Source organism: Haliotis rubra, unplaced genomic scaffold (genome assembly GCF_003918875.1).
Source record: "Haliotis rubra isolate DU_JTF1 unplaced genomic scaffold, ASM391887v1 Scf370, whole genome shotgun sequence".
In the NCBI taxonomy this organism is placed as follows: Eukaryota; Metazoa; Mollusca; class Gastropoda; order Lepetellida; family Haliotidae; genus Haliotis; species Haliotis rubra.
This window is the reverse complement of record NW_025767047.1, coordinates 598945-613604: the sequence shown is the minus strand read 5'-3', so window position 1 is coordinate 613604 and position 14660 is coordinate 598945. Positions and strand designations below refer to the sequence as shown.

At 39.6% G+C, this 14660-nt stretch overlaps 1 protein-coding gene across 1 annotated transcript in view; it reads left to right on the top strand.

The window, feature by feature from the left end:
• The window catches only part of LOC124285929 (dolichyl-diphosphooligosaccharide--protein glycosyltransferase subunit 2-like), an 88855-nt gene that overhangs the window by 6018 nt on the left and 68177 nt on the right, over positions 1–14660 (top strand). Inside the window, exons 2-3 of the mRNA XM_046722205.1 lie at positions 8892–9085; positions 9401–9496. Of these exons, the coding sequence (XP_046578161.1) occupies positions 8892–9085; positions 9401–9496 (290 nt within the window). The remainder of the gene's footprint in view (positions 1–8891; positions 9086–9400; positions 9497–14660) is intronic.

The following is a 14660-nucleotide window of genomic DNA, read 5'->3' as shown; positions in this document are numbered from 1 at the left end:
TACGGTATTGGATGGTCAATAACCTAGATCTCACATCACCATCTAAAAGTGGCAATACAGCGCAGACGTATTTGATGAAGGAAGATGATCCAGATGCAATCACTCTACCCCCCGATCGACCCGGACATGCAGTGCCACAGAATCTAGATGCAGCTTTCCAGAAAGCTACGAAAGTTCAGACACCACATCTGCCCAACAACTTTCAAGCCAAGAAGTTCTCCACGATAACATGGACTCATTCTACAAGGCCCAGGACATCGATGAGAACTATAAGATCATCAGCGATGTAAAGAACAAGATTTACAAGATGGATGATCGCAAGTTGGCTCATATAGAAACCATGACGAGACGATGTTCTTTGGGTTAAATAGATCTAGGACGCATCAATGAGACTCTTATTACTAGATTCCGGGATTCCACGACGGAAGATGATAGAATGATTTATTCTGCCTTACTTATGCAAAAGAAAGATCAGCAGTTTTAACGGATCATCTTACATCTGTTTCAGCAGCACTGACCTTAGCTCGCCGTCAAGGCCTCCTCGCCTCCTGTAATTGGGGGGAGAACTTTACAGCCCCACTTTATACAGCCCCGTGGTCGACAACATCCATCTTTGACGGAGAAATCGACAAAGTCGCCAAGGAAGTCTCTAAGGATTCCAGGGAAGTCCTTATGATTAGATCGATGGACACACTAGCCAGCGCCATTCGTCAGACTTCACAAAGATACTCAGGCAGATCTAAGTTCACGGGCCTACAAAGAGCAAGAGACAGGAAGATAGCCAGCTCTAGAGGTAAAGATTCTTTTCGTCGCCCATATGGCAACTATAGAGGAGGATCAGGAAGAGGCAGGACACCCAGAGGTTCCCGCAATTATAGACGCTGAAACACAGGTTCGGAACGACTGGAGTCTTCCACCCCCAGCCGTTCCAGTACAGCCAGCTCAAGTGGGTGGACGCCTCCAACTACACTGGGAAAACTGGGGAATATTGCAAGACCCTTACGCCTCCAACATTCTTCAACACGGATTTTCAGATCCCTCTACAGGCTAAGCCTCCGCTGACAATCAAACCCCCAAGTTCGATTTACAAGTTTAACAACTACCAAAGATAAGAGAGGCTGTTTCATCACTCCTATCCAAACAGGCCATAGAAGTAATAGATCAAGCAAACGTCGAACCAGGTTTCTACTCCCCAGTTTTCCTAGTTCCCAAGAAAAACTCCACGGAGAAATACAGACTCATCTACAACATGAGCTTTTTCAACAAGAACTATCTACGCAAACCATCGGGTTTCGCAGATGATACATTTACCTCAGTTACGCCAGATGATTCGGTCCTATGGACTACATGGGCAGCATAGATCTACAGGATGCCTACCTGCACATCCCCATTCATCCCGATTCCAGGAAATACCTACGATTTACTCTAGAAGGGCTACATTACCAGTGGAAAGTACTCCCATTCGAATATCATCAGCCCCTGGCTATTCACGAGGATAACGAAACCGATTATCAAATTTCTACATCGTCAAGGGCTAACGCGAGTGCGCTTTTACCTCGACGACGGGATACAAGTAGATCAAGATCCACTGCGCCTCAAACTACAGTTAAATTACATCATAAAGCTACTAACACAACTAGGTTGGTTAGTAAACTTATTTAAGTCGGACCTAGTACCATCGCAAGACCTGCAGTTCCTAGGTATTCGATTCATCACAAATCGCGAACCGTATTATGGTACCAGAAGACCGTTGGCTCAAGATACAGCAGACCATTCCACCAGCTCTACTCTCTCCGCTACCACTGCGACAATGGCAGAGCCTACTAGGTCTTCACATCAGCCCAAGACATGACTGTCACAGGCAGATTACAGTTACGCCCCTACAGGTCCTCATCAACGCGACATCTCAACGATGTACAACCATTCAGTCTACCGAAACATCTCAGACCGCATCTACTATGGTGGACCAAGAAATCGAATGTCTGCGAAGGGATTTGTTTAGCAGAGCAGGAATACAAAACCCATCTGTATGTAGACGCTGTCACTCCAAGGTTGGGGAGCTCATCTCACCAACCACACGATATCAGGATTATGGAATCAGCAAGAATGCAAACTCCATATAAACAGTCTAGAAATGAAAGCTGTAATCAACGCCATTCTACATTGGAGCACATTTCTACAAAAAATGCGCCTAATGATCCATACAGACAATTCGACAGTGGCGTTCTACATAAACAAGCAAGGCTCAACGAGATCGATGAACCTTTTGAACCTAAGCTTTCAACTGTTCGATTTAATACAAGATCTAAATCTACATGTCAGAGCAGTGCACATTCCCGAGCCAGAAATATACTAGCAGACGCTCTCTCGGCCTCATCTACCATCACCGACAGAGTGGATGATCAACAGGGAAATTTTTGCACAGATAATCAAGCAATTAGGAGCTACCGCTAATAGACCTATTCGCCACGCCGATTCAACAATCAGCTACCGACATTCGTGTCACCAGTCCCAGACCCCCAAGCTTGGGCAACGGATCTAAGTCTATCATGGGAAGGCCTCAATGCGTCGCGTTTCCGCCGCCAGCAATAATACCTCAAGTATTACAGAAAATCAGACAAACACAGAGCCTACAACTCACTTTGGTCGCGCCCTACTGGCCGGCCAGAACGTGGTTTCCATACTAATTCAAGAAATCGGTCAACCAACACTGGAGCTACCAAAGTAGCGGCAAACCTGTTAATTCATCCTCACACCAAACAAGTGCACGGAAACCCAGCAATGTTCCAACTACACGTATGGACTGTATACAAATGTGTTTAAACAAGAGAGGATATTCGGCCAGGGCAGCAAAAGCAGTCACGCTTGCCTTTACGTTACTCAACTCGTGAACTTGTAATGCACGACAAGTGGCACAGTTTCGAAAATTATGCAACAAAGAAAGGGTTTACAGCAAGAGAGGCTTCACAACCTCAAGTGGCAGACTATTTGTGTTACCTACGCCAAAACAAACATTTAAAAGGTTCAACGATATCAACATATCTTGCCGCTTAGTTCTGTAATCACCATGAGAACGGGTGTCAAATTGACAAGATCTCCAGAGTTACTGGCCTTACTACGAGCTTTCCGATTGAGGACCAAAGCGGAAGTTCCACGCCCAGCTTGGGATCTGAATGTAGTGTTACAACACCTCACGAAAGTGAGGTCTATGAACCTTGGAATCGACAAACTTTGAATTTCTCTCACAGAAAACACTGTTTCTGCTATCGCTAGCCACAGCAGCAAGAATGTCTGAAATTCACGCTCTGGATTACGAGAGGATACAGTTTGATGACAATCATAACACAGCGCACCTCGGATTAAGATGGGATTTCATCATAAAAATCAACTGCCAGGTCAACCAGACAGATTATTCCACATCCCGGCTATCCTCTATTCTCGGATCACAAGATACACAAGACCTATCACTGTGTCCGGTAAGAGCTCAAAGTTTATTTTACGACGATCCAAAACAAGGAGAAGATTTCTCAAAGCGTTTATTCATCCCCTTATCGCCCTCTGAATCAAACAGAAGTGTCACGGACCACAATATCTATTTGGATAAGGACTGTCATTCTCCGTGCCTACAAGGCAGCAGGCTTGGACCCACCAACAGCATCAAATCCACATGAGATCAGGGCACTGGCCTCTACCCTCGCCCTACACGGTAACTGTTCCTTGAACACGATTATGGAAGGATGCTATTGGAAATCTAACATGGTTTTGCTAATCACTACCTGAGAGACATCACTACAGAAGATGTCTCTGGCATTCACCATTTCGGACCACTGGTCCTCGCTCAGCAACTGACAGTCCCTCTGAGTAGGCGTTAAAATATTATCCTCACAAGATTAATATGTATTTTATACATACTCATCTAGCTTATAACTCTCACGGAGTTTTAGGGCTATGTATATATGTTCAGCTTAAGTATTCAACCTTAAGCATATACTTTGGTATAGTCAATTTCAGTGCCTCTATCAGAGTCACCTATATATATATATATAATTTATATGTATTGTTCAATATATTCATAATGTAATTCCCCTTTAATGGCTTTATATAACCTATGGTTTTCTTTATACAGGAAACATCCTAAATCTAAGCCTTCATGAAGTTCCCGTAGGGGATATTACAGTATATCTATACAAAATCACTAATTATAAATCCAAAGTATTCTGTTACCCACCTCCGTTCCGTAGGATGCTACAAGCAAAAGAGCATGAGTCAGGATAAGGAAAAATATGTAATTTTTAGAGTAAAATTGATATTTTATACTTATCCTGACTCATGAGGTTAGCCCTCCCATCCTCCCCACATAACACTTTGGATTTCCCTGTAAGTTCAAGTGTTGGGCTCGCTAAATCAGGAGAGAGTGGAGCACATGGCCAGAGGGTGGCGACACCTTTCCCGCCAGGGGAAACAAAGGGGAGCAACTCGTGGTAAGTACCAATTAGTGATTTTATTTTGAAGGGAGCTTCAAATAAGGAGATACAAGTGTTCCACTATGTTCGCAAGAAGAAGAAGACAAGCAAAAGAGCATGAGTCAGGATAAGTATAAAATATCAATTTTACTCTAAAAATTACATAATTTAAATGAGTTTTTTTTTGTCACTTGAAGCTTAAATACAAATGAAAATATTACATATCTCTTAATGTGAAGTTTTCTTTTCTAAATAAATTTCAATTTCCCAAAATATACAGTACAATATACAGACAGGGCACAACATCAAATTTTACAGTAGTCTTGTCATTTTGTGACTAATTTTTGTGTGTGAAATAACATGATCTACCTACATTAGTTTTAGAACTGCAGTAATCTGAACCACATTTATTTTCTGTGTGCCATTAGTCTGAGGATTCACCCACACATATGTCAGTAAGTGCAATGTATTCTTGTCTGAGAGTACCTTGAATGTGTCAACAGGCATGAGACAACCACTGGTTGACTGAGGTGTATTTTGTCACTAGTTTTATCCTGTCATGTATTATCATGATTATCTCTGCCATGATCAGTGTATAAAATATTTATTAAATTATGTTTGAAATATCACTCATTTACAAGATGTGCTAACTATTTATTTGTAGTTAATGGTCATGTTTGACGCCCAATCAAAGGTGGTGTATTTTTCCATAAAAAGTTCTTAGTTCGCAGTGGAGATGTTATCCAGAAAAGGTAAAAGGATCTCCAAAGAGCAGCATGTCGTGGTATGGCTGAAATATTGCCATTGTGACGTTAAATATTAACTCACTCATTATAAAGCAGCTATTATAATCATTATAACTTGGATATGTTCCCCAACTGAGGTATAACCATTCAGGGCTCGATTTAAGAGATGTTAACCTACTTGCACCAGGTGCACCCTAAGATAAAAACCTAGTTGCACCAGCCAAATTCCAGTTGCACTGCTTTTATTGCAACATGTAATGAAAGAAATATGCTATTGAATCATTTAGATGTTTTATTCCGAAGTTTACCCACTTGTCGTTACTCAGATTCATCACTGCTCCATGCCTGCTCTATCTGTGTTCTCTTTCCAGCTGCAGCAATCCTCCTGTTCTTCCTTGTGAGCCATAGTGCAATGGCAGCATCTGGGTTGTAATCATGTGTGGCTGGACCATTCACTGATACAGAAGCAGATCTGTCAGAGTGTCACTCCTCAATGAACCTCGCCAGTCAGGTTTCACTCTCTTCATGAGGGAAAACCCTCTTTCACATATTGCCGAGTTCACTGGCAGTGAAAGGATTATTCGAACCAGGGCTAAGATGTCCTTGTTTTCACCTTTCAGATCATTAGTTGTCAAAACCCTTTCCCATACCTGTACAAAGTGAAGATTTTCTTCAAAACTGAGCATCCTCACAATCTGTTTCTTCACAGTAAGCCATTCCACTGCTGCTGCTTCGGGAACATACCCTTTAGCAGTCAAGGGCCTGTCAAAGTGCTGAGCCAACAGCTGGATCTCTGTGTCCCCATAAGAGTTGAGTGCAGCTGGATCCTTGGGCAAGTTGTTGGGGTTGAGCACGTAGGATGCTCCACACACATCATCTGTCACATCATATCTTGATGCCAAATTTGACTTCATTTTCTGTATGATCATTTCTGCCGATTCAATCGCATCTTCTTTTTCAGATTTTTTCACAGGTTGCTTTCCTCTTTTCTTTGGTAGTCCCCTTTCAGGTACACTAAGTGTCATCCCATGAAACCTGTACTCTGGGTTGTCACCTTCAGCCACTTCAATTCCTTTCAACATGACTTCAGTAAGTCTCTCTCTCTCTGTCAGCTTTTCAATATGTCCAACTGCCTTTTCTACATTTTCATGTACAGAGTGCAAGCCAGATTTGTCACATTGAAAAGATTTGCTCAGTTTTGACATCACTCCCAGAAAACTGGTGAGAAAATTAAGAATCATGACAAACTTCAGAGACTGGAGCAAAAGAAGTATGCATCTTGATTTTTCTTGATTGTCTTTATTGCCAGTTCTTGCTTCATTCTGAAGATGAACAGCCAGTGCTTCATACGACTGAGAGACAGCCTTCACAGCACGCTCATGATGAGGGAGCCATCTCACACCAAGTATTCTAACTGGCCTGAGAAGGTTTACATTCAGTGCCTCAGCAGCTGCTTTTAGTCCTTGCCACCTCAGTGGCGAATACTTGTAGAACTTGTACAAGTTCACAAGAGTTTCGTCAAAGTCTTCCAAATAGGATATTTGCTTTGTGACATCTTTAACTGCAAGTTCCAGTCGGTTGGCACAGCAGTGGATTGCAATCACACGAGGGGCTAATGTTTGTATTCTCTTTGCCACACCTGACTTACACCCCATCATCACAGCTGCCCCATCAAAACACAAACCAACTAGACCACTTTTCCATTCATCCTCTGATAAATCAAGTTTCTCATCTAACATTTTCAAGATTGCCTCCTTGATGTGAAGAGCATCACCTTTTTCCACATTTGATTCACACACAAACACAGTTTTGGGTTGTCCAAATTTAATGTATCTCACATACATGATTTCTTGTTCCAAAACACTGCAGTCTGTTGACCCATCAAATAATACTGAAAAATATTCAGCTGTCCGAAGTTCTCCTACAATTTCCTGACGAAAAGATTCACTGATTAGGCCAATAAATCCTCTTGCTTTCTTGTCATTTGCATATGTCTGGCCTGATTTAATTCCAAGTATTTCTAAAAGTTCAAGCATTTTGGAGAAATCTGTAAATGGTTTTTCATTTTTTGCTATCCAGTATGCTACTATGAATAAAATCTTCATGGTGTCAACTTGATTTTCCTGCATTTTAAGAACTGTCTTTTCCAATGGCAAAACTGATTTATTTTTGCACAGTTGTGCTAGTTCATGGGCCTCAGATCGGAGGTGAACATCACTAGTTTGGTGGATTTCTATCACACTTAGTCTTATAGACTTGCACCCACTCCTAAAAGAATTACTTCTTCCACTTTTATCATACTTTTGACATGTGGCACAAGACATGTTATTTTCAATCTCATCATAATGTAACCAGTCCCTTTTTTTTCCATTCCTCTTTAAATTTGTAAGTCTTAATTTTTTTTGCATTGCTTGTGGTTGGATTTGTCTCTAATTTACGTTTCAATTCATCATCTGTAGATTTAACACCCGACCCCGAACTGCCACAGGCATCGGCAATGTTAATGGAATCACTCATGTTAGTATCGGCACGTTTCTCAGTTTCCAAGTTTTGTTTACCACTTTTGTCAGCATCTTCACTTGATTTCTTCAGGAAAAATGCTTTAATGCTTGTCTGTTTACTTTTGCTATCCGTCATGGTTATATTCATTCACGGTTTGGATAAATAAAGTTGACAGGAGGCTTAGTGTTTCACACAGCCATGTGCGATAAATCTGTCAACTATCACTTAAAACGATGACGTAGTGTGTTAATACGTCAGAGGTATCAGTGCACATAAACATATTTCCGTGATGAAGTACCCTTGAAACCATAGCAACGCCGCCACACAGCTGATCCCTGTTTACAAGAGCTGTCACAGCCGAGCGAGCGGTGTCTATAAATAGCAATGTTTCGGTGGCATAGCTATTCAAAGTTTAGATGAAAAATGAGCTGACATAATTTTGCTCACAATGTTAGATTTATTGTTGATTTATTTCTCTAAAACTGACCTGCACCTGGTGCAAGTTAGACTAATAACTAGGTTGCATTTTGTAATACTGGGATGCACCAGTGCAAGTTGCAAAGAACTAAATCGAGCCCTGCCATTTGATGGCATAATTTTCGCCAGTCTGAAGCCTTATTTAGAAAATCTGTAAAAGGGTCTGTTCTCTTCAACATGCACATAAGGATAGATAATGTATTACAGGGCTCCAGATAAGGGCCGTATCGGGCGTATGTACGGATAAAAAATATGCACGATACGGTAGGAAATAATTTAGAAAACGTAGCAAATACGCACCACAGCAATGGTTACGGTCTTAGAATCATTTACAAACGTATTTATCTGAAAAAAGTATTGTTTTATTGTTCATTGACCTGTTTACACAAGAATCAATGTTGTGGTGCATACATGAAACGAAACACAAGCTTACTGATACTCCATTAATTTCCATTCAGTACACTACATGTACACTTAAGGTTTTCCAGTACTCCTATATTGAACAAATAAGGAGTACGTACTCCTGATGTTGAAAAATTATCTGGAGCCCTGGTATTAGAATGTTGCTGCTGGTATGCATGGGCTTTTTCTATACATATGAGAAAATATGGTAGCTGCCTCTTCCTGTATGTACATTGCCTGAGGAAAGTAAGTATACTACTATACGCATCTTTATTTAGTTGGCAACTTCTTTCATTGACAGGTTTCACAATATTGATCCTCTTTGCGGTGGCAGTTGTTGGTCGTGCACTGACACCATCAACATTCCTCACCACAGTAGACAGACAGAGATTGAAGTCTGTGTTCCAGGCTGCTCAACCATTCCAAGATGCAGCTAGTGCACATTACTCCATTTTGGGACTTAAGTTGCTGGATGCAACTCTTCCCAATGCTCAGGTAATCAACAATACTTGATGATTTCTGATCTGGTCAAAAGTATACTTCTATTTTAATGCATCCTGCTGTTTTCATTGAACATAGTACATCATGTCAGTTGTTTGTAAAGAACATAGTAAGTGTGAACTCATTAAGCCTCATCATTCTTAGTCTTCAGTTAGCAGTATTCATTAATGTGGGTTAATGGTCAGATATTATGGAATGATGTGGCAGTGTTCATGCATAAATGACTGGGTACCTGTCTAATTACTTTGTAGTGATCATAGGCTATGATGATAGTGTGGTTATGAATCCATGTTTTGTTATTTCAATCAGGACACTTGCAAAACCTTGACATCAATTGTGGATGCTGGCAACTTGGCGTCACTGTTCCATGCATCTACTGCTGCAAAAGCTCTGAGTGGCTGCAAGGTAAGATGAATTGTCCATGATGAGAGGACACAAGATGGGAATTTGAAACATAATTTTTTTCTGCCATCTATTGAATGTTTGTAGTTTGTAATAAATGGGTTAAACCATCATACATGTGAAATTGGATGTTCTTTTAACTAATCAATCGTTACAAGATGCAACGTAAGTGTGAAAATCTTAGCAGACTCTGTTTTCAATCTAGATATGGTAGAGCATGTTACTGTGGATCTGTAAAATGGCACTTAGTTTAGGAGTGGAACTGTGATTCACCATTTTCAGTGTAAAACATGTTGACACTCAACTTCTTTGTAAGAAAATACTAAATAAAATATAAATGATGTTAACAATTCCTGGCTTCATCCACTTATGCCGCATGCTCAACTGACATGTCTTGCTTTATCACCATTGGTAACCGGACAAAATCCCCTGGACAAATTCCCCAAAAGTGCTTCAGAGGGACAAAATCTCTCTCTCTCTCTCTCTCTCTCTCTTTCTAACCAAACCAAACCCCAAAGGAAAAACAATCAATAGTTTAAGATATCCATTTAATTATTTGTCAATATTTCAACAAGGTCAAAGAGCACATAGCGCATACTTTGTAGATCTATAGATGGCCGTGCAAGCTAAAGATGAGTAGGGGTGATTTAGTCCTTTTTTTGCCAGTTTACATAGCTAAAACAATCTTCTCCAACTCTTCTGCAATTGTTAATTTAAAGAACCGTTTTAATGTTAAGGATGGTGTGTGTGTGTGTGTGTGTGTGTGTGTGTGTGTGTGTGTGTGTGTGTGTGTGTGTGTGTGTGTGTGTGTGTGTGTGTGTGTGTGTGTGTGTGTGTGTGTGTGTGTGTGTGTGTGTGTGTGTGTGTGTGTGTGTGTGTGTGTGTGTGTGTCATCACCATTGATGTAAAGTCACTGTCCGAGGTAACAGAATTTCAAGCTTTCTAGTGTCCTCCACATGTCCTCAGGCTCAGCCATTTTCACTTTAACTAACAAAGGCTGGATCTTAAATACTCTACCTTTCAATGACATTTGTTCATGAAATTAGCCGTTTCAATCAGGGCATACTTTTGCAGCCCCATACGTCTATCATGTGTCCTCAAGGATAGCTCCCCAGCACCCTTAGCTGTTGATAAAATTTGGCTTAAATGAGGACCATGTCATAACAGGTGCCACTTTGTTAATTGTTCTGTCCACAATCATTTTGCACTTGATGACCAGATTCTTCTTGCATCAAACCCAAGTGATATACTATGCTTTGGATGTTATTAGTATCTGGTTTACCTGGTACAGGGACATCTCTAGGCTTGTAATGCCAGGAAAGTACAGTTGCCATGATGTAGCATTTCTCAATGACATACTGAATAAGCAACAGTCACTCATCGAAAGCTCTCAGTGATGTATCACAGTAATGGATGCCCAAATGTCATGGAAGAATTAACTATAAATGTGACTTCCTCATAGTTCCCTAAGGACAGGAAGCATGACCCCTGTACAACAGAATCCAAGTCTTCTTAAAGAGTACCCATGATGATCTTAACCCCCTGGCTGCCGAGATTTTTTTCAGCGCACATTTTCATACCCTTTGAAAAGTGAACGTTGTGCGAGAATTGCGCTTGCTTGGTGCTGGATCTACGTACGGCTATAAAATTACACAGAAATGTAGAATATTAAAGTTGCTATCCGTTGGTATAAATATAAGTGCAACTACCTCTGCGGTTTGAGAAATAGACCTTGCTAAATGTTGTCAAAATTTTTGTTATGCGTTAAAAAACAGTAAATTTCTCCGCTTTTTATCGCTCACCGATAAAAGCACTGTGCTACGATTTTTTTATTTGGGCATCTTTAAGGAAAGAGTGAGCGAAGAAAATACAGCCTGATATCTGGACGACATAAGTGTATATGAATTGGATTTATGTGCTTATGCATAACATTATACGCTCAACATTAAAAATGACTCGCAACAAATGTCAAAAATGGATTTTCTTCTATGACGTCAGACAACGACAGAGAGGCCATACACGTATAAGGGTAAGGGGCATAACTCAGTTATGCTTAACACTAGGTCAATGTAACTCAGTTCACATGGAGAGAATTTGTTGTGGATACTGACGCTATATTTTCGTTATTTATTGTTCACGGTGAACCAAACTATTCCAATTCAAAGTTCCCCAATGTGAGCGGATACGCTTTGGTAGTTTCACAATTTATAAGAAAAGATGACAACGTACTACATGTGAAAGCACGTAATAGCGATTTGGATGGGCCTATCCGATATATAAGTTAGTTCTTAGATTCCCATATTCTCCTGTTTGTGTAGATGTATTTTGACTTATTGTGCATCGTTATTACCAGAATACCAGCCATATCTTCAAATGTAATGAAATTGCTGAAAATAATACATTTTAGTTGACGTCATTGCTTGTTTTATGTATTTTGCGACGTCGGAAAGTGACGACATTGGTATTCTGATTAGTATATATCTCACCTAATTTCCATTAATTGTGTGAAAGGTCTCGGCTTCTTTTTCAGAATTAACACTCTTTAGACAAAACATAAAATGACTGTTTTTTCCATTTTAAATAGTGTCCTGAATATATCAACAATTAGACAGTTTGACTGTGTATCTTATCATGAGCAACACGCGCACATGTTTGGCATCAATTTAACGTAAATGAAAAATAACAATTCACAACACCTGAATATTTTGTTTAGGATAGGAATTTACTTTATTTATGATTATGCAGCTATTTCTCTTCATAATTATGCAATGGAAGATGCTAAAAGATAGCTTTTATATATGGAACTAGTAATGCATTACTATATATTAGAATATGGATGTAAGATTTGTCCAAATTAAGACATGACATGCATTTTACATTTTTAAACAATTTTCGTATAAATATAGTTTGATATCCTGTCATCACAATATTTTTAAATCGAATATGAATTGATTATATTATCGAAAACAATGATAGTGAATCATAAAACGTTTCCGACAAACGCGCACCTTGCCAATCAATTTACATCATTGTTTTCTCTATAAAACGACACAAAAATGTGCAATGAACAAGACATTTCCTTTAAATGTGTGTGCATATACATTTCATAACATACATAAATCATTTTCATTAAATATTATCAGTTTTACTTATAAGGTTTAATCAAATCGCCATTCAGTAACCTGTTCATGTGAAACTGCAATATTAGTTCAAATGCATTGAATATTGTACATCATAGGAACTAAAGTAATATTGCAGTTATGGCCAGTTTGATCTTAAAGGTTTAGAATATGGTGTACTGCACTAAATGTGTCAATTTCTTATGTACATATTATTCAAACAATCAAAACCTTTCAAAGAATAAAACACCGTAAACCCTATATGCAAGTGTGATATGATATTTGACAAGGCTAAATGTAGATACTGAGGTCAGTTTCATGAAAAAGTATCTGAACTATCCGCAAAATATACATTATAATACTGACAGTGTAATCGGAAGGATTTGGGCGATTGTGTTTACTCTTGTTCAACCGACCTTCACCTCAAAGAAATTGCCTAATATGTACAACAATGTTGACGTATGACATCATAACCGATGACCTATTTCTTACAAAATGGCGGCTTTGCTGACAAGGATAGATAGGATTTTGCAAGGACTCTTCCATTGATTCAGGGATCGTTTGTACATAAATATGAGATGTAAGTAATCAGAATGATTCTGACTAACTGTGTATTGTTATGTTTCTATCGTTTTCACTGTAAGTAAGAGAAGAAGCCAGAAATGCTGATATATTACAGTTGTCGTTCTGCGTGATTTTGCGCCAGTCATGGCGTCACGCTGCACGGAAACTTTGACAATTTCTAATGAATTATCAAATCATTGCATTGTATCTATTTATAATTTCCCATTGCTTGCTACGATACTCTTTCCATGCATATTCAAAAGGTATTGAGCTATTGCAAGCTATGAATAGACGGATGAATGTTGGAAAATTTCAGAAAATGCTACGCAGTGTAAAATCGAATTTGTCTTTGTTTACGCTTCGAACCAGCGTAGTCTTTCGAGCACAGCGTTCGCTTTTCACACCCAATATGTTTCGCCTCATTTTATCTAGACAGTTGGTATTGGTGACACAGACCAGTTGCAATTTGATTCTAAAATGTATGGGGAATTCAGTGATGCATTTTTCGATGCTGAATATGAAATATACGTGATGTAACAGGCGTCTCAATACCGCCTTTTTAAACGTGATTTTGTAAACACTATCCAATATGGCTGAAAGCTCTCACGGCGCTAGTGTAAGTGCATTTTCGAAAACATCCCAACCGATTCTAGATTCATCGGCAACGCTTCAGAATTATAATGGCGGTTTCATGTAAAACTGATATCAGTGATCATGAATAGGTTAGTTTTGAAATTCAGTACTCCCAGGAATTATCCGATTTTCACATTTCAAAACATACAGCAAATAACGCTGTGAATCGCGATTTCATACTGTGTCAAAAATGTCGCCATTTTCGATGAAGCCTATTTTGAAAGGTCATTTTCAGCACTTGAGCTTTGTCTAAAATAATAGTGGATGGTATCAAGAAACAGGAAATTTCCCCGCAGAATTCGAAACTGTGAAGTGTATTTGTGTGCGTGGGACATTTTGATTTTTATTCGACTTCAAATTGAGGGTTGGAGGGGAAGGACATATATGTCCCTGTGGCATCCAGGGGGTTAAAGGTCACATGCAACGTAAAACACAACTTTGCAGATTCTGATACCTTTTGGTATGGACTTACCGAAACAAATGATCAAAAATGCAAATTCAACTTATAAAATTGAAAAATAACGCGATGAAATAAAAACCGCGCGAAATCGGAGTTCAAACGATTCACTAATTTTCCCCCAGCGCTTGGGGGAAAAAGTGGTTTCAACAGCTATGCTGCGCTGCGCTCCTAACGCATGCGCACTGAATAGGTTCGCGGAGCTTGAAACAGGATGCATGCCCGGATTATAAGGTGATGAGCAGGAGTAGTCTAATCTTGGTTGCGTACACAAATAAATAGTAAATAATCTACTCGTTACATTAAAGAACCTTGTAAGGATCTAGATCTACTCAGCTATGCATCAACCAGTGAGGCGTTCGACATTTCAAAACGAAAAATCTTCGCTGGCCGT